Raw genomic sequence first — 20,696 nt, 5'->3', positions numbered from 1 at the left:
TGAACTTCTCGATGACGACAGATGATCTTGTAACACTCTGACCGATAGTGGGATAAAGGAGTTTCTATAACTTTCTGTTTTAGTCCTAATGGAAAGGAGACGACTACTTCATTTAGATCTGATGTCAACAGTGGTAAGATGGGTGCTGGTTGTCTTTAAGAATCGTGTGTGTTTTGGAAAGGCATCTTTCATGAAAAAGTTCTTCAAGAAATGGTAGCTGTGTTCGAGTGATATACACTACTTGTTTAAATAGTCTATTTAGTCTTTGAGCCAGGTCATGGCAAAGTTAATTAGACTGCTGACGGTTGCAGTACAGAAAGGTTTATTTGATTTTGTATTCGTAAATTATGTTTCAGTGTTTTATGAATTATACTTCTGTAACGTACGGGACACGAAATATAACACAATTATTTAAGTTTGCTAAATTTTTTTTAATCAATAAAATGTTGACTTCTGGACAACCCAGTCATTGGAAGTAATAAAGGAATGAACATATTTGAACAGAAATAAACAACAACAAACTACTAAGTCTGCTATATCAACTAAAGCCCTATTTAAAGTAGTAAACAACTTTTAAAAAATCGTTACACAGTGCTGCCTGCAAGTAAGGGGGTACCTCTTTCAGATCTTGCGATCTATAATGCAGATGATGTAAAGGTCATCTGTTTACATGACCCACGGTTAACGAGGGTGTCACGTGGCTAGCACAACGTCTAACCACATTTATTTTTCCACAACCATTGTCAGGTACTTATTAGAATTGGGTAAAGTTAGGAGTCTCCTAAAATCCCTTAATTTCAAAGTTCGGTCTTCACAGGGATTCGAACCAGTTACCCCCCTTGGTTCGGACATGAAGCATTTTACCACCCAGCCATTAAACCACTGAAGTATATGAAACTATTTAGACAAATGTACGGAGAACAAATCAAAGTTCCTGTTTCCCCTTTAAACAAAGTTCCTGTTTCCCCTTCAAACAAAGTTCCTGTTTTCCCTTAGTACAAAGTTCCTGTTTTCCCTTAGAAAAAAGTTCCTTTTTTTTCCTTTTTGAGCAAGTGCGTGAAGTAACACTAATATACATACAGATTCTACACATTTTTCAAGATAACATTTTCAGTTGAGCAATAGACATCCAGTTTACTAGGTATCACAACAGACAATTATTAATATCACAAACAAATAAAATTGCCATAACAAAACATCTAAAAAACATTCATGTGCATTCCATGAAGACAAGCAAAGGGACAGAACTGTTGACATACTCAGTTATAAAGGATCATAGGTTATTTTACGACGCAATATGAACACATTAGTCTGGTGGCTGGAAATCACGGCGTCTCATTGCACACTTCCATCGCCCATGTTTTCTTGTTCCTGTATGACGTCACAGCGATTCAACTTCCGGGGTGAGGTCACTGGGGACGTCATCGGCGACGTGCGCAGGTGCGGGGAAGCTACCCGCCGTAAGGGCGTCATTGGGGAGGGCGCCAGTTTGGGGCTGCAGTTCCATCGGGAGGACGAGCCCAGCGGTGACGTCGGGCAATCCTTATCTGATAAATGCCTACAGGCAAAATAAAAAAAAAACAAAAAAAAAACACAAATAAATAAATAAAAAACAAATAAAAAATATAAAAAAAATTTTAAAAAATTAAAAAAAAAACAACATAAAAAAAAACAAATAAAAATAAAAACAAAAAAAAAAAAAACAACATAAAAAACCAAATAAAAATAAAAACAAAAAACAAAAAAAAAACAAAAACAAAAAAAAACAAATAAAAATAAAAACAAAAAACAAAAAAACAAACAAATAAAAAAACAAACAAATAAAATTTAAAAAAATGTTTCTTTTAAATATGATTTGGATGATATAAGCTATTTAATGCGGTGTGGACAAAGATAAATACTATTTAGAAGGTGCGTAAAGGCTTGCCGTTGAGGAAAACGAAGCAGGCACAAGATGACCAAATCAATGAATAGGTCTGGGTGGGGCGAAGAGTACGATAGAGGATAATTTAAAATAATAATGTATAGCTTTTATACAGGATGGGGGAAAAAATGAAGTAATTAACAATAATTAAGTGGCACCCCAGACCATAGGTAAAGCAACAGCAAATAAGATATAGAAATATAACAATATACGATATCAGTTGCTTAAATAATGACCAAAAGATACAATTCAAGTTATCGAGTTGCTAGCAACCCATGATTAAAAGAAAGTGATTTTATTATATTATTATTGTTGTTTTTATAGTTGTAATTTTGGTATTCTTATTATTATTATTAGTAGTATGTAAAATTAAAATTGCATTATTCTCTGGTACTGCCAGTATCGAGATGTTAGAGGGACAGAATACATTATAGTCTACAAAACGGTATCCATTGAGGCATGGGCGTAGGCAGGGGGGGGGGGTTCATGGGGTTCAAACTCCCCCCCCCCCCCCCCGAAACGAAATCTTTTCTCCGGAAATTTTTTTTTTTTGCTTTGATTTTGTTTATTTTAGGTGAGATTTTAACATTAAACCATCACTTGCCCCATCGCAGCCAAAAAGGGGGGGGGTTGGTTGAGTTTAAAATCCCCTTCCATATAAAACGAAAAAAAATAATGCAAACGAAAATCCCCAAATTTTAAGAGCATAGCCCAGGTGGATTTTGATTTTAAACCCCCCTCCGAAATTTGTATTTTTACAATATTACCCCGTTTACCATTAGACTAAAGCATACATCAGTCACCGGATTCTATGAGTGTAGCCAAGAGGGGTTTTCTATTTAAAACCCCCTCCAGAGGGCTTAAAGTTTACACCCCGAACTGAGGGTTTTGAGTTAAAAAAAAAACCTCTTGCAGGGTTTGAAGCTAAAAACCACCTTTTCAATATAAAAAAAAGCAAATAACGCACTCAAAATTCTATGAGCGTAGCCAAGGGGGGTTTAAGTTTAAATCCCCTCCTCTAGAGGGCTTTAAGTTTAAAACCCCTACAGATGGTTTTGAGTTTACAATCCCCCTACAGATAGTTTTGAAGTTGAAAACCCCCTCTTCAATATTATTCGAAAGCAAGCTACAGTCACCAAATTCTATGAGCGTAGCTAATGGGGTTTTGAGTTTGTTATAAAAAATAGCACCCCACCAGATCCTTTTTTTTTTTTTTTGCTGGCAAGGGCGGGTGTTTACAGTTTTTTTTTTACTAACTCCAGGGAGAACCTATTCTAGGTTAATAGACTTTCAAAAGAATGAAGGGTCAGAATGTAATAAAGATTAATTATGTACACACACACACTAATAGGCATACATATGCATTGAAGAATTTTCTGATGATGTGGCAGGTCGGGTAAATTGGCAGTCCTGCAGCAGTACCAGCTGCTTAAAGTTACTGAGAAACTTCACAAGAATGTTCTGGCTGACACATTTAGGATTATACTTAAATATAAACACACATAGATTGTTCCTACTTACAGTTCCTGGAAAGCTATTCTGGTTTCTCCAAAGGATGACGTCCTCTCTCGTTTCTCTGTGATTGGTGTCGGAGTACAAAGGGGAGAAACTGTGTGAAGAGCTGGACTGCTGCAAAATAGAAACGGACAGACCTGATTAATGACCAATGTCCATTAACTTTAAAAAAAAAATGAAATTAAAAAAATATTTTTATTTTGGTTAAATCTTTGAACCTATTCAAATTTAATACATTAAAAAAAAACGTTGTTTTTCATTTTAATCAAAATTTGTTAAACACAAAAAGACTATAAATTAAGGACGTAAACAAACCGAATTACAGCACAATTTTTACATTAATAAAATCACGCCATTTATTAACACTATATATCAGGAAGATAACCGTACAACACATTGGTAAGAAATATGATGAAAAAAAATATAAATAAAAAATAGGAAATGAAGCTGTAGCTTTGGAGTGAATATATACATTTAAATATTAGATCAGTAATTCTCAAACTATGGCCCGCGGACCTCCAAGCTTCACTTGTAACAAAGCATAATGAACTAACAGACAAACCCGTTGGTTTCTTCAAAAGTAAAGCAATATTCTGTCAGAATTAGCAGAAATAATTGTTATTGTGACAAGAGTGGATGAAAAAACTCTTGAAGCTTTAGGTAAATTGTAATAACGCCGAGTCAAAATATCGATTGGTTGCGTGTTGTTACCGGTCGTTGACTTGTAGCACCAAACTGCTAATAGACAAGCTAACCGTTGCAGGCGTAATGTACCTTAACTAATAAAACTTCAAATAACTTGAATAATTTTTTTTTGCAATGAACAAACTAAATAACATTTTATTTATAGTATAAACAAAATCAAGTTGAAATGAGATAAAATAACTGTAGTAGACTTTAGTAATAGTATTTCTTAACAAGATCTAACTCACTACAATAAAACAACCTTTCAGTCTCACGTTCTGGAGTCTAACTAAGACCAAATGACGACAACGCCACCTATGTTGCATCATTCACAACCTATCGCTAACCTCTTCACAACGTCACCATAGAAATAGAAACATACACACACACACTCACTCCATTACACATTGCTGAGGGTTTGATTATGCCAGAGAATAATAATACTAAATAATGACATCGTATTGCTGAACATATTGAGAACCTTTGAATTCGAGTAAGTGTTTCAGTTTACTGTACCTTGAGCAACGTGCGTGCGTGGAGACTCTAAAGGTTGGTGTACACGGGGAGGATTTCACATCTTTAATAAGGCCATGGCTGAACTTGTCTTTCTGCTGTAATAGCAAATAATTGTTCCGTTAATTTTGTGTCACAAAGAGTACATAAAAAGTACGTCTAATATAGGGATATATATCTTTCGTTGCATTTACCTTGTGGGGTTGTGCTACTTTCTTTTTGTTAACAGTCACTTCCACCGCACGGACTGAAAGAGACATAAACATGGAAAATATAAATTATCCTTAAAAAATAAACAGAGCAAACTAAGGGGAAGAACTGCGCACTTACTACTTTATCACTCAAGAATGTAGAAGATATTTCCATTAATCAATAAAAAACAAAAAATTAATTACTAATGATTAATTGACTAATTGGCTAATCTTTTAAATTTTTAAAGGTAAAATAAATAATTGTTTAAAATTTCAATAAATACGAAATAATGTGTACAATTAGATAAGGGCACCAAACCCTACATATTTAGCCATATATGTAGTTACTGAAGGATTAATTTCGGACTCTTATCTTATCTTATAAAATACAGACGTTACTTAAAAACAAAAGATTATTATGCCCTACTTGTGTCCCTGGGACAATTTAGTCATGCATGGTAATCAAAGACTCAAAACTCTGCCAAGGCGTTGGTCTTCCTGGCTGATTCAAGCAACCCATTCAATGCTCTGATAGCACTAGGGAAGAATGGGCTGCCTTAGCCAGCCAGGAAAACCAATGACCTGGAAGAATTTAAGTCATTGGTTAACATGTATGACTAGGTTGACCAGGAACACGCGTAAAACGTAATCATCTTCTTATTTGAAGTAACGTCTGTCTTTCAGAAGATAAGGAGTATTTGTACAAAATTGTCCTAGCATATGGTGAACAATGTGTACTTTTATGTCTTTCCGAGTAATTTTATTAAGTTTTGTTTTTTTTTGTTTAAAGATTATGGTTCATTGTTTTATTTTTAATTGCTACTTTACTTTCTAGTCCTCTCCCCCTGAAAGATCCTCTAATTCAGCGGTTCTCAGCCTTTTAAGCTCGGCGACCCCTTTTTACAATATACCACTCTGCCGCGACCCCCCCCCCCCCCCAGACACACACGGCAATAGAAGAATAGACAATAACAATCCTTATTTTTGATGGTCTTAGGCGACCCCTGGCAAATCGTCAATCGACCCCCAAGGGGGATGTTACCCTAATAAAATGTGAATATTGTTTCATATGAATCTCATTGCTCTATTTTGTGTCTTTTCCAGCTTCTTCATGTTCTCTTGAGTTGATGGTTCCCAAACAGAGGATGAATATTCTATTATTGTCATAACTAAGGTTAAATAACATTTTGGTTATTTGTTCTTTTTTGATTTGTAAAAAAATGTTATTCATTTGTGCGCAAGTTAATTACTACGCCTACAGGTTAGGTTGAATCATCATGTCAGGAGCTACAAGGCACCTCGGAATCTACAGTATTATATACTCACAAAGAAAGCGTATACATCTCTGCACGTTGGCTGGGTCTAAAGAGACCTTGAGCGCCAGTCCTTTCATTTGTACACGCGTGCATAGCATTCTGCTCAGCAGCACGTGCAGCTCCCCAGAGGAGTACATTTGGCAGAGGTCGACCACGGACATCAGGGTCCTGCATTTCAGCCTCAGGATGACGCTCCCTTGTAGGACATCTTCAATCGTCCTCCCGTGGCTGCAGATCCGTCGAATGGTGTCGGCCATGTCCAGACTTTCTCGTATGACAGCGTTGGTATCCCTAAGAGACGCCTTCCAGTTGTCGAATTTTTTGTTGGGATCACATAGCTCTCTTCAAAAACATTCAGAGAAAGTGAAACAATTGATTAATTTAATATAATAATTAACAATATTTCTATAACTTTTTTTTTCTATCACTATGGCATCAAAAGAACTGCGAAACGCAGTTATGCCTAGGATACTCACCCTAAACGGGGGAACACAGAGGAATCTCAACAAACAATCCATCAGCTTACAAGCAAGGCAACAAAAAGAAAGTGCGTTCATAAATTGTGCACTTAATACACATTGGTGCTAGAATGTCATAATCTACGCGCCGACATTGTAAATTTGCAGTTCAATTGTACTTATTATTTATGAAGTAAAACAGGTGTACACATCAATGCTTACTTAAATAGACTCATAGCTTTTCCAAGAATGTCTTGCTCAATTCTTGCACACTCGCAGCTCATGTCGTTTGACTGATAGATTTGTTCAAGACGTTCCGAGAGTTTGAGCGAGTCACTGACCTCGATCTTGATGTCTATTTCATCTGAAAAGTAGGAAATACAAAGATCTCTCTTTTTTGGTTCTTTTCGGTACTTTTTGGAAATAAAAAGATCTCTCTTTTTTTGGTGCTTTATGGACATACGAAGATTTTTCTTTTTTGGTTATTAATTTGGAAATACAAAAATCTCTCTTTTTTTTTAGTTCTTTTTGGAAATACGAAGATCTCTCTTTTTGTACTTTTTGAAATAGAACTCTCTTTTTTATGGTACTTTTTGGAAAAACAAAGATCTTTCTTTTTTTAGTACTTTGTGGAAATACAAAGATCTCTCTTTTTTATGGTACTTTTTTGAAATAGAAAGATCTCTCTTTTTTTAGTACTTTTTGAAAATACAAAGTTCTTTTTTTTGTGAGTAGAAAGATCTCTCTTTTTTAGTACTTTTTGGAAATACAAAGTTCTCTTTTTGTGAGTACTTTTTGGAAATGTACGAGGTATATAAGTATGAAATATTTTATCATTTTCTCGTGAGACACTTCGGTGGCACTTATTTCATTTAATGTCTCCAATAGGGGGCGTTTTAATTAGTCATAGCCAAAGTGAAGTTTAAATTTATTGTTACATTTTAAAATGTCCTACGGTAAAAAAAATTGATTTTTGTTTTTTTAAGACAACAGAAAGGTGGAGACTAATATAATATATAGTTCTTCCCCTTGTCTGTCTCTCTTAACAGCGCCAGAGAATTTGAAACATGCTTTGAATTTTAAAAGGACAACAATGTATTTAACAAAGCTCGACACTGCCGGTACCAGATAATACAAAATACGTTAATTTCTATTAAAATAATATCATAAATCATTCAGATTTTTAAGATCATGAAAAATAAATGTGATAACTATCCGGCATCCATTTTTTAAATTCTCTTTTAAATATTACGGGCCTATCATGATACTCACGATTTTCACTATTTCGTTTCTATTCCAATAAAAGTTTCCCTTTCAGACCTTGCGATGTATAGGGCAGATGATGTAAAGATCATCTGTTTTTCTGTGGCCTACGGTTAATGAGGGTGTCATGTAGCCAACACAACGTGGGTGGACTCCTAGGCGCCCTATATTTCAATAAAAAAAGTAAAGTTCCCCTTTCAGACCTTGTGGTCTATAGGGCAGATGATGTAAAAGTCATCAGTTTATGTGATGTTACGAGGGTGTCATGGGGCCAGCACAACGATCAACCGCCTTAACTTTTCCCCAACTAATGCCAGCTACCCATTAGAGCTGGGTGGACTCAGAGGCGCCCAAAGATCCCGAAATTAAAAATCCCAGTCTTCACCAGGATAATGCCACTATGCCTCCATTATATTTTAATACTAGACGTTTATTAGATTAGATCTCTTCATTAGCATTTTAAAATTACAAATCTGTTTGCTAATAACTTACTGTCATGTCTGGAACTTCCCGATTCTTCCCTTGACGTCAATATATTCTGAAGTTTCCTCAGCTGTGCTCCTTTCTCCGGCTGGGGATAGCCAGGTTTGAGACCCGCTGTCTCGATGGACTCGTCATTCTTCATGCTGGAAGCCCCGGCTGCAAAATCAATCTTCTCAAGTCTTTGCTGCATCGGACTAGACTCGGGGCATGTCTCTGGGGCACTGGCTTCGGCAGATGTAGCGCTGTTTGCGGCTTTATCCAGATTGGATAGACTCGTGTTTGGTCTCACAGTAGGACTTGATGTCGACAACTTTGGTTGACTATTCTCGTTGCTCTTATGGGTGTTACCAAAGTCCAAACGCCTGTCCACTCTATTTCTTTTAGCTGGCGTTCCAACACACTTTGGTCGTTTGTTCTTACCAGAAGGATAGCCGCAAGCCCCAGCGGTATCTGTCCTCAGAGGGTCACTGTAACGATTAGGATCTGAAGTACTGCTATATCTGGCCACATAAACATTGTCAGGGGTTCTAGAGTTTTTAATTAGTTGAAATTCTGACGTGTCTTCTGATCTAGCTTGATCGCCTTGGGTTGATCCCTTTTTGTAAACATTGAGAAACAAAAGAAGATATTCTAAAGTAGTCTAAATAATTCTATTCTAATCTAATGAAAAGGGAAGTAATATACCTTCTTGTAAAGAATTTTGAGTGTGTATTTTTAAAATGCTAAGTATCAAAGAGTTGTTTTATGTTTAAAATTTAATTCTTAATATAGATCTATGCTTCATCCAATGAAAAATACAAACGGAATATTCAAATTGTACGGAAATAAACGTTGTAAATTCTATATCATATTTTTATTGAAGATTCCATTATGTAGGCTATAAGAATTACAAGAAAATTACCTCCGTTATAATTGTATGTAATTATTACCTTACAAAGAAAGAGAAAGGGGGGAATAACAGAGAAAGCAATCGAGAGAGAGGGAAGGGCTAGAGAAAAACTAAAAGAGAGAGGGGGGAATCAGAAGTCCTTTGTGGTTCGAGATTTCTGCACTCCTTTTATGAACCACCTGACCAAGGAAAGGCCCTTATCCCGTGGCCAGGTTGAGACATTGGCTATTCACCATTGGAGTCCCCAAGCGACTAGATGATCATGTAATCACATCCGTCTGGACGTAGGACACGGTACCTTGAGCCAACGACATGCGTTCCTCCTCCCATGCGAGGCCGGAGACCGAGCCCACGGGAGGCCCTCCATATGCCTATACTGTGCCACCACGTGCAAGTACACTCGCTAAAGCATTACTGTGGTAATTCGCTGGGAGCCATGTTCGCTCTCGTATTTAGCCTATCCACTTCCCCGGGCGGACATTTCCTCGGAGGTGCCACGATCAAGAGACGGGAGCTGGACTTTCTCCGAGGGGGGATGGGAAATGTTTGAGAGCTACTGTGACATGCGGTGGTCGAGGTTCACTTGAAGTTCCTGGTTATCATGTTTCACGTGAAAAAAGCAAAATCTCGACCAAATCACGGTCAAACCTCATTTTGGGATCCGACCACATGATCAGACATCAGTTTTTACTTTGGTTCTAGGAGTGTTAACTCTTTCTCTCCGTAATTATTTAACACGTTCTGATGGAATCAACATTGATATCGTCAGTCAGGAGAGAAAGAGTTAATACGATCCATATTGTTTAGTGAACTTTTCAGATATAATTATTGAACATGTTGGATGTCCTATTTTACAAGTGATTCTGACTGTTCATCATCATTTATGCATCTAAGGCTGCATTCTGTATTTATTTTATGTTAATACATGTGAATCGTCTGCTAACTAATGAGTTGATTAATAAATTTCAATGTCTGCAGTGCTACTTTCGTTATAGTAGACATCCGGGTCAATAGAAGTGCAACAATTCAAGTGAAGAGAGGACTTGTTTAGTTAGTCCACGGCAAACACTTTAATAAACACCAGAAGAGGTGTTACAGAAGGGGGAAAGAATGAGTGAAGGGGGAAGTGGGAAAAGGAGGGGTAAGAGAGAGAGAGGAGGTATAATAGAAAGAAGAAAAAGAGAGAGAATATTCACATTTGACTAGAGTAACACCTTTAGTAAAATCACTAAATTTAGAAAGCTTTCAGGATAGAAGACTTAAAAGGAAAGTAGCAATTATACATAAAACACTGAACCATAATCTTCAAATACAAAAACAAAATTTAATAAAATACTCAGAAAGACACAAATATACAGAGAGTAAACTAGGACAAATTTGTATAAATACTCATTCTTCCCTAGTGCTATTAGAGCATGGTATGGATTGCCTGAGCTAGCCAGGAAAACCCGTGACTTGGCAGAATTTAAGTCATTGGTTAATATGCATGACTGAATGTATGACGCGTAGGACGTAATCATCTTCTATTTTTGAAGTAACGTCTGTATTATGTAAGATAAAAGATAAGATGAGAGAGAAGAGAGAGAGAAAGAGAGGTACTTAAAAGTAAAACATTCTATTAGATATTTTCCTAGGAGTATAACATTCTATGAAACATGTGTAGCTTTTCCAACACTACACATAGAGCAGGGCAATGTATTAAAAAAAAATAATTTTTTTGAAACTTACGTTTGATCGGTTGAAGTTGGATGCATTTGTTTGGCAGGTTTGATTATCAAGGAAGTTTGCCATATCCTGTATCGTATGGGAATGTTTCATGAAAGAACCTTTGTTTTCTGGTGAGACCCAAGGTCTGTGGAAAGCCTGTTGCCCTCTCTTGAGTTTCTCGCTGGAACTATTTTCTAGCTTGGAGGGTGAAGATCTAGTCCTTGGGATTATCACTGTTGGGGATATTCTACCGCTTGTATCGCTGGCTCGCCTTGGGAACAGGTCCTTGAGCTCCTGGCTGCTGAAGCAGCTGACGCCGATATCGTCTTTGGAATTCGCTGGGTATTGTTTAGTCCGAGACCTGTTTTCAGAGAAAGTGCTGGGAGCACATGAATACAAGTTTGGTTCATCTCGAAAAGATTCCTGACTTGGAGAGGTTGTTTTGTGCTCTGTACGAAGGGACATTGTCGTCCAGTTTTCGGAATATCTGTTCGTAACAGGTTTGCTCATCACTGCATTTGATTCCGAATTCACAGCTACATAATTAGCAAGATGATTCTTAGTGAACTCCTTAACGTCTTTGCGTGTCTGGGTGTGATACATTGGTTGACTTATTTTTGAATCTGAAGAGTGAGAGGCGGTTTTGTGGTCACGGTCTGAAGAAGTTCGACGCGAACTCTTTCCTTCGTCGTCGCTGGAGTCAAAGCAATGCACAACATCGTCAGCGTCCTTGTTCGAATCTTTGTTTAGAGAGACGCTGCTTGATCCAGGTTTATCCGTGGTCGGTCCACGGTCTTTGTCGTCCCCCAAACCATCAACCTCATCGTCTTCGTCCTCATCATTTTTGTCTTTATGCCTTGAGCCTGTCGAAACTGGAATCCAGCTATTTGCTTTTCTGTGTTTAGCTGGGTATTTGAATGTTTCTTGTTTGGGGTTATAAAACTCGGGATGGCTTCGAAGCCGATGTATTTCTTCATAAGAGTGGCTTAGATAGTTATGAGTGTTATGAATGGGGGCGCCAATGCTTGGGTTTATTTCTGAAACCTTTCTAGTGCTTTTCACCTTAGCAGTGTCAGAGAAGTCATTCTTAAAACTTCTCTCTGTACTTGGTATTGTTGATATCGCCACCGACTTAGAAGTCAAATCAATAGATACATCATTCTTATATGGATTGTCTTTGCGCACTTTGGGAATGATATTCCGAGATGGCTCGGGCTCTGAATTGCGTTGATTAGTATTTTCGTGGTATTCTGGAAACGGGTGCCTGAAAGAGGTGCCTGTTGTTACCTTTGTTGAGCTTAAGGATTGCTGGCCTGAGCTCTTCGATGCCCTTCCGCTGAACGACTGAGGCAGCAGTTTGTTTTTAGAACCAGGTACTGTAGTCAAGTTATCCTTTCTATGTACTGAACCTTTTTTCTTGTTCTTAGCTGGTCTACTTCCAGAAGTCAAACCATCTGTTTCGTCCCAACTTCGTTGACGTCTGCCAGAAACATTGACAGGTAAATAGTCACTGGACCTGGCATCGTCGCTGTCCTCTGAATATTCCTCTATTTCATCGCAGCTCATGTCCGAGTCTGGAAGCTCGTCCAACGAAACGTAACAAACGTTGGTGTTTGCTTTAGTGCTGACCACGTTGGACCTCTCCTCGGACAGCCTGCTGTTGCCATAAGAATTCCTGCTGTTGTTATTGAAGTCCTGTTTGCTGGGCATGCTGTGAATCGGTCGAGAATCCTGATCGGAAAATTTCTCCAGCGCGTGCTCTACGTCATCTTGGCGATCAGCCACGTCCAGGACGTCCTCATAGACGGACGTCATTTTAGTTCGATTATCTTTCGGCGTCCTGAGAATATCGGAATCTAGTTTCCTTTGACGGGATTGAGACGTTCCAGCAGAATCAATGTCATCAAAGCAATATCTGTCATGGGAGGTACGCCCTTTCGAGCCAGCTCTGGAAAAGTTCTCCTCCTCTCGCTGGTAAAAGTGGCTTCCAGTGTTAGAAAAATGTGAAGGTGTCATCACCTTATTATTTCCAAAGTTGGGGATGCTATTGTATTGAATTCCCTGTCCTTGCCAATTATGACCAAACTGTGTTTGGTTTGCACTCGAATATTGCCCGTAGCGTTGATCGTGACCTGGGACCCGGGACATAAACATATTCTGTTGCCCAAAATGGGGTTGCCTGTATTCATAATTGTCGTTGTCCGTTTCCATTTGATCATCGGAGCCGAACCCATCCACTTCGTCTTCGTTGGAAGGGGTTTTGACTTCTGGAAAAATGAACACATTTGGTTCAAGATTTCGCCTCTGGCGTGTCGGCGGACGTTCACTAAGATTGGGCTGCACGGATCTAGTTTCTTGTATTGTAGCGCCACCCTTATTATTATTATGTAGATGTAGATCATGGCTTGTGGAATTGTTTATCAACTTTGCCGGAGTGTTGGAAATCGATGGTCGATTTTGAACATCTACTTTTGGAGCCGGTGAGCGTTTCGGTAAGGCTGGACTCTCACTAACTATCTGAAAGTCATTGGTAAGAGGTAAAACTGACATGCTTGGAACTCTTTTGAAGTCCCCGTGTTGTGTTTCGTTGGTGGTTATTGGGACGTCACAGTTTTGACGGTTGGTAGACATTGCGTTCAGATCTCCACTGATACGCTGAAGTGGAGTGGAACAGAAAGCGTCCGACTTGTTAGGAGTTTGTGGAAAGTTAAATACTGATCGCTGCAAAGAACTTTTCGCACTATCGTTTTCAGCTACTTGCATGCAATGTTGGCCAGGGGCCTTGCCGAAGGGTGTACTATTTTCACTATCTGCTTTGAGCTTTTTGGGGGATTTCATCGCAGCCAAACTGCAAGATGCCAAAAACTCTTCGGGAGATTTAAGTTTCTGGAAAGTGTCCGATGCAGCAGAGCTGTTGAGAGAGACACTGGAACTAGCCAGGTCTGAGGAGAAGCTGTCCGAATCTGATGAAAGCGGGCGTTTACCTCTGCCCTTGGGTGGAGCTTTCAGTTGAATGATAGGTATGTCTTCGTAAACCTGTTGGCCTGAAAATAGAATAGATGCATACATGACACAACGTTTAAACTTGAATTCTAGTGAAATTGTGCTAAATATAGTTGTCAATAAATAGTGTATGTCTGAGCTCTATTATTTCATTTTCCCTTTAATGTAGTGTTATTTCCCCTATCAGATAATTATTTCCCTTTGTAAGAAGTCGTTAAAAAGTCGAGCGCTATATTTTGCGGCTGCCTTTTGAGTAGACGTAATGCTTCGAACTCACCAGGTGTGAAGGAATAAGTCCTTTTACGTTTAGAGTGCTTTTTAATTGTGTAGCATTTCAACATAACATATATACACGGCAGACGTTATATACAGATACTCAACTTCACTCGCTGACTTTCCCTCTCTCTCTTGTTTACACACTCGTCACTTCCCGCAAGGCCCCTAACTCTCGATACCCAACACTTGACCGTGTGTCACGGTTGACCACACAGTAACGGTGTCACAACACTAGGAATGGAACTCATTCCTTGATTTAAACGTCATCTTACCAGTATTTCCTGCCATGTTTGCGGACCAAAAGAAAAAAAAAATATATTCATTCATTTTATACGAAAACAACAACAGCAGCAACAAAAACAACAACATTAACAGTGACAACAGCAAAAAAACAACAACAGCAAAAGAAACAACAACAACAGTAACAGCCGAAGCAGGACCTTTTGCATAGCCGTTTTTTGCTCAGTCATTTGATACAGCTGTTTAGGTGCGATGGTCGTTTTGTCGCGGCCGTTTTGGCGCTAAATGTTTCAGCCGCATATTGTTGGCCTCCTTCAGTCGTAGAACGATTATGGTTCATCTCGCACACTTCCTCTTGTGGCTGTGGAGCCCTATTTAGGAGAGACACTCCTGTCCACAAATATCACAGGTTAATGTGGCTTTTGCTTCGGTGGTAGAGGAGCTGGCCATTTTTCGTATTGTACGTTTTTCTTCTTGAACTGAGACCCTTGTTCTTTCACTGTCATTCTTTCTCCACTCTTCTCTGTCATTTTTCTTTGATAGAATTTCATTCTGATGTTTTTTTCTGAATATACGTATTGAAACCTGCCTTTTCACCTGCCTGGGTGGACCACTTCGGGGGCTAATTTTGAGTTTGTTTTTCCACACAAACTGTCTTAGTAACCTTGTTTTTTAATGTAAAGAACAATAGTTTTTTTTTTTTTTGTGGCCATAAAATTTGGGTTTGTTGGATAATTATTGTTATGTCACTAACATCAAAATGTGTTTGTGTGTGGGTTCTAATAGTGTTCATGAATAAAATGACATACGAGCTGCAATATATATATACATGGGCGTAGCCAGGATTTTTTTTTCAGGGGGGGGGGTTGGGGGGATTTTTTCTCCCCCCCCCCCCCCAGCATAAAAAAAATTATATGTATGAATTTGTGTGTGTACATAATCTTTATTACATTCTGACCCTTCATTCTTTCGGAACACGTTTATTGTGCCCTAGAATTTCTTCCTGGAGTAAGTGGAAAAATTGTAGACTCCCCGCCATTGCCAGAAAGGGTTTTGATTTTTTTTTTTTGCTTTTATTTTATAGAAGAGGGGGATTTAACTGCTAAAACCCCTGGTAGGGAGTTTTAAACTCAAAACCCCTTGGCTGTGCTGGCGCAAGTGATGGTTTAGTATTGAAATCTCACCTAAAATAAACAAAATCAAAGCAAAAAATCAGTCACTAAATTCCGACCCTCCCCCCCTGGGGGATTTTATTTCGGGGGGGAGGGGGTTGAACCCCAACCCCCCCTGGCTACGCCCATGTATATATATATATATATATATATATATATATATATATATATATATATATATATATATATATATATACTTGTTTTTGTTTTGACTAGACAGAATTATTTACACAATAAACTTACTTTGTCGTTCAAGTTTTTCTCTTAAGGCCTGCACCTCAGAATTGATGTGGTCATCCGATACGTTGAAGGCGACTTCAAATGTCACAGTCTTGGTTCCAGGGGAGGACGTCCCGTCGGCGGACACGGAGTGTACAATCCTTGTCACAGGGCTGCAGGGCGGACAGGACTTTGGACCCTGGGGTATTCGCACGGTCGGCGCTGCCGATTTAGGCACATCGAAGAGCGACGCACAAGCAGGATTTTGGACATTCAAATTAGAGTATGGCTGTCTAAATGCGTACGAAACCTGATCGGATCGTGGGTCAACCCTGAACTCCGACGACTGATCTCTGGTATTCTTAGAACGAGGGCCTACATTGTCATAATATAGCTGTCCGGCCTGCGCATGCGTAGAATAGTGATAGGTAGGGCTTGGTTCACTGTGGGTGAAGGTACAGATCTCAGGTGAGATGGTGCTGGTCACCTGAGTAGAGGCACCACCATAGCATCCAATGTGGTAACTCTTTGGTCTTATGTCCGCAGCAGGGAATAATGACATCGTCAATCTGAAAGATGCAAAGCAAAAACAATGAAAATAAATTAAATTCAACCTATGATCTATATGGCGAATCATTGCCGAATAGGGTAGGCAGAGAGCATTTTCCAAAGGCTGCAGCCTATTTGGACAAGCAAGGCCATCTGCCAAAATTGAGAAAAGACTAAATGTGGCTCAAAAAAAATGGCTGAGACGGATTTTGGGAGTCAGATCGGGTCTCAAACAAGGAAATCCTTTGCCGAACTAGAGTCGAACACTTAGTGAGGTTGTGACAGAGCGTCGTATGAGGTTTGCGGGACATGTTCTACGACAAAATGAACTACGCATCAAAGAGTTGCTATGACATGGAAGCCAATACGAGGAAAGCGTTGTTGTAGTTAATAAAGTAACAGAAATATGAAGAATATTTACAGCCTCATTAAGGGTTGGTGCTCATACGGACACAAAAGCACATATATTAAATGCTCCCTTTCTACCCAACTCTAATGAAAAAGGGAAATAAATCTTACAGACTTGAGAGATATGCTCTTAAACAGTTCTTTCCCTTAGATAAATATTGTTATTTTTTTTAAAGCATTTTATTTAATATTTTACTAGTATTGCTTTTATCATTGGGCTGACGACACTTTAACTATGTGGCCCGGGAGTCTGAAAACTGATGACCACCTCTGCAGAGAATAACTAAAATTTAAGTCTGTCGTAGCAAAAATCTAATTTTAAAGCTATTCTCTGGTGAAAACTAAAATACACTGATTTCAAAATGAGGTTAAGAGCCATTGGAGCACAGACTCTATTAGCAAAAAAAAAAAAAAAGTCCTCTTGAATGGACCATAAATAAACCGAACTGTTAAACAGAGTACAGAGATAAGGTCGTGTACAATAAAGTCTTCCCCTAAGTTTATGAGATTGAGAAAAAAAAATCAATTAACTTCTAGTGTTGTCACCAAGAGTTAGTGTGTGTGTGTGTGTGTGTGTGTGAGGTGTAGGAAAAAAGGAAAGGAGATAACATACGTCATTTCCTCTTTGCGCGAGAGTTTCTTTGCCGTTCTTACACTAAGACACAGACTTATTACAAAGCGTATATCAACTCTGTCTGTCTGTTTGTCTGTCGGCCTTCCTAAAAGTTTGTAACACGTTGGTTCCCCCACACCCATTCTCGGATCAAGTTGAAACTTTGCACTATTATTTATTGGGTTAGACAAGACATGAATCAATAAAAATAGTTAACTAATTAGTTAATTAATTACCGTAATGAATTATTTTGGTTGATATCGAATAAGGGAAATAGCTTCTACATTTTTGAGAGATAATATTGATGGTGCGGAGTTCTTACCCTTAGATAAGCTTTTTTAAAAATGATATTTAAATGTTTTGCTTGTTTTTTTTTCTTGTTTCATAGTTTTACAATAATAATTGTTATCAATTTCTAAATGCAAATATGTTATTGTGATTGCTGGGACTTAGCCAAAATGACTAGCTAAAGCAAATGGATTATTGTATTGGAATTATGGTTTATCATGTGAATGCCTGATCTTTCATTGATTTTTACAACAATGTAATAATAAGCAACTATGACCGCCCATACGTGTCCTACGTTATTATTCTATATAATTCGATAAGTCATCACTTCGCTGTTCATCTCAGATATAGTTCTTGTTATCTGAATACACAGACTTGAAAATGAGAACCAAGAAGATGATTTACTTTACTAATCACTCAGATACTTCGTTGCGTCGAGTCTTTTATACATTTTTGTTTTTGGTTTTACACGTTCCTCCAAATTGAAAGATTATTTCATCCTAGTCCAAACGTCCCGCAGGAGCGTCGTGGTGTTTGAGCCAGGAACCATCGAACGAGTGTCCAGAGCATAACCATTAGACCAGGGAGCCATACATGTCTGGATCCTAAGAGATATGTTTAAAAAGTGGAAACTCACTTTAGAGTATATATACCTAGCAGGACGCTCAGGTTCTAGGCAGGGAAGTCATTCATCAAGTATCAAAATTAAGGATTGCTGCAGTATTTTACGTGACCATATAGCTGTGATGGAGTATTTAGCCACATGCAATTCAGATTAAGTCGTTTCCTACCTCATTGATTGGTAATGTCGTGAGTGAATAAAATAAGATAGAGATCCTTTAGTGTTTAAAAGCTTAATCTATTAGCGTCGATGTCGTCAATAGGCGGGCTCATTGGTGCAACATGACAATTTTGTCGGGTTGTCATTTCTAGAGATTAACTTTTAGATAAACCGCCTCTTATCTAGATATCAGAAATATTTCTAAACTGAGACAAAGACTGATAAGGAAATATTCTCATTTAGAATCTATGATGATACGTCATACGTATATATTTTTAATTACTCCTTTTATTAAATAAAATTATATGTAAACAATCGGCTTGGATACTTTCTGCATAAAAAGAAATAACAACAGCATCAAAGCCAGACGTTAAAAAGTTCTTAACGATTGACAAGATGGCGCAACAAATACTAATAAACAAGAACCATAACCCCTTCACAATAATCATTGAACAAGAACCATAACCCCTTCGCAATAATCAATGAACAAGAACCATAGCCCCCCTTCGCAATAAACAACAGCGGAGTTCAACAAATACCCGGATGTCGTAAACACAATTTTTATGAAGTTGTTAGCTTAAAGATCTCTGTACACGAGCTTCTATTTATGTTAACCTTATTTAGCTAGCCCACCACCACCACCTCTCCTGTCCCTAGAGGACCTGTCTGACCTTATTTCTTTCTCTGTTTACCGTCCCGTCCCTCTCATTCTCCTACGCAGTGGAAGTGTTAGTGGTCTTTTAACGCCTTTCCCCCTTTTCAAACTGTCATTGATCTAGGTCAACTAGTAGTTGGCAACACAGTATCTCAAACATTTTAAAACTCTTTCTCTCCGTAATGATTTTTCCACGTTTTGAAGGAATTCTTTATTTTGCTCATTACTATTTCACTACCCTGTTATGATTGGGCTTCAATAGCTTTGTTGTTTATTACCAGAAAATTTGGTATACAATTAACCCTCTCTCTCCGTAATTATTTACCACATTCTGGTGGAATCAATGCTGGTATCGTCAGTTAGGAGAGAAAGAGTTAAAGGGAAATGCATGCTCTTTTTTTATATAATTTAAAGACAAGTTTAAAAAATTAAACATTAATTTATTTAATGAGGTAAAAAAATCAACGATGGTATCGTCGTTTAGGAGAGAAAGAGTTAAATTAGTTCTTTTCCAAGAGACTTTTGTATATACGTAGACGTTACGGGATAGTTACTTCCTCCCTCCGATAATCTTTTCTTTACAATCGACACTAATGTATCTTGTCCTCAAGGTTTGTTCCATGGTGCTTAACTTTCTTGAGAGTACCATCTGAAGGAGGCGCGGTGGCTGAGTGATAAAGCGCTTGGCTTCCGAACGGGAGGTCCTGAATTGGAACCTGGTGAGGACTGGGATTTCGAAATGCGGAATATATTGGAGGCCCTGAGTTCACCCAGCTGTAACGGGTACGTGGTATTAGTTAAGGAAATGTAAAGGCGGTTGGTTGTTGTGCTGGCCACATGACACCCTGGTTAACCGTGGGCTACAGAAACAGATGACATTTAAATCATCTGCCCTGTAGATTGTACGGTCTGTAGGTGAAAGAAAATGACTCCCAGTGCTAACCATACCATCTATCTATCTATCTATCTATCTATCTATCTATCTATCTATCTATCTATCTATCTATCTATCTATCTATCTATCAATCTATCTATCTATCTATCTATCTATCTATCTATCTATCTATCTATCTATCTATCTATCTATCTATCTATCTATCTATCTATCTATCTATCTATCTGTCTATCTATCTATCTATCTATCTATCTGTCTGTTCATCAATTTAGCACTCATAATGTCACGAAGAACTAAAGATTTCAGTCTTTATGAAACCACAAAGCATGACAAACTGAATGCAGCGTCAAAAGACGAATTTTTTAGTTCACACAATAGTGTCAATACAGATGTTAGAGTCTAACCAGCGCAGCACTTTCCGCCTGAAAAGATAAATCAACTCCCATATTCAATATCTCATCCTTGCTAAATCATCACCTGCTACACGCTCCAGACATCAAAGAGCATAAAAATTATGAAAAGGCAATTTAAAAAAAAAAGAAAAAAAAACTTATTATGAAGCTCCACATATTTGATAAAGTTAAGCCATGCAAGTTTAAATCTTGGATAATGAAAAAAAAAACATTCTTTCACAAATTCTGAACAGTATTAAAG

The 20,696-nt window shown here is 38.1% G+C and overlaps 1 protein-coding gene across 2 annotated transcripts in view; it reads right to left on the bottom strand.

Annotated features, from left to right (window-relative positions):
- Window positions 1-416: 416 nt before the first annotated feature.
- The window catches only part of LOC106056012 (uncharacterized), a 57,706-nt gene continuing 37,426 nt past the window's right edge, over window positions 417-20,696 (bottom strand). For both annotated transcript variants that reach the window (XM_056016556.1, XM_056016557.1), the window contains exons 2-10: window positions 15,878-16,422; window positions 10,965-13,987; window positions 8,357-8,942; window positions 6,824-6,965; window positions 6,154-6,485; window positions 4,831-4,883; window positions 4,640-4,734; window positions 3,446-3,553; window positions 417-1,558 (exon numbers count right to left, since the gene is read on the bottom strand). In XM_056016556.1, coding sequence (XP_055872531.1) covers window positions 1,336-1,558; window positions 3,446-3,553; window positions 4,640-4,734; window positions 4,831-4,883; window positions 6,154-6,485; window positions 6,824-6,965; window positions 8,357-8,942; window positions 10,965-13,987; window positions 15,878-16,415 — 5,100 coding nt within the window. In that variant the 5' untranslated portion in view covers window positions 16,416-16,422 and the 3' untranslated portion in view covers window positions 417-1,335. The remainder of the gene's footprint in view (window positions 1,559-3,445; window positions 3,554-4,639; window positions 4,735-4,830; window positions 4,884-6,153; window positions 6,486-6,823; window positions 6,966-8,356; window positions 8,943-10,964; window positions 13,988-15,877; window positions 16,423-20,696) is intronic.

Source organism: Biomphalaria glabrata, chromosome 18 (genome assembly GCF_947242115.1).
Source record: "Biomphalaria glabrata chromosome 18, xgBioGlab47.1, whole genome shotgun sequence".
Lineage (NCBI taxonomy): Eukaryota > Metazoa > Mollusca > Gastropoda > Planorbidae > Biomphalaria > Biomphalaria glabrata.
This window is presented reverse-complemented; position numbering and strand designations above follow the sequence as displayed.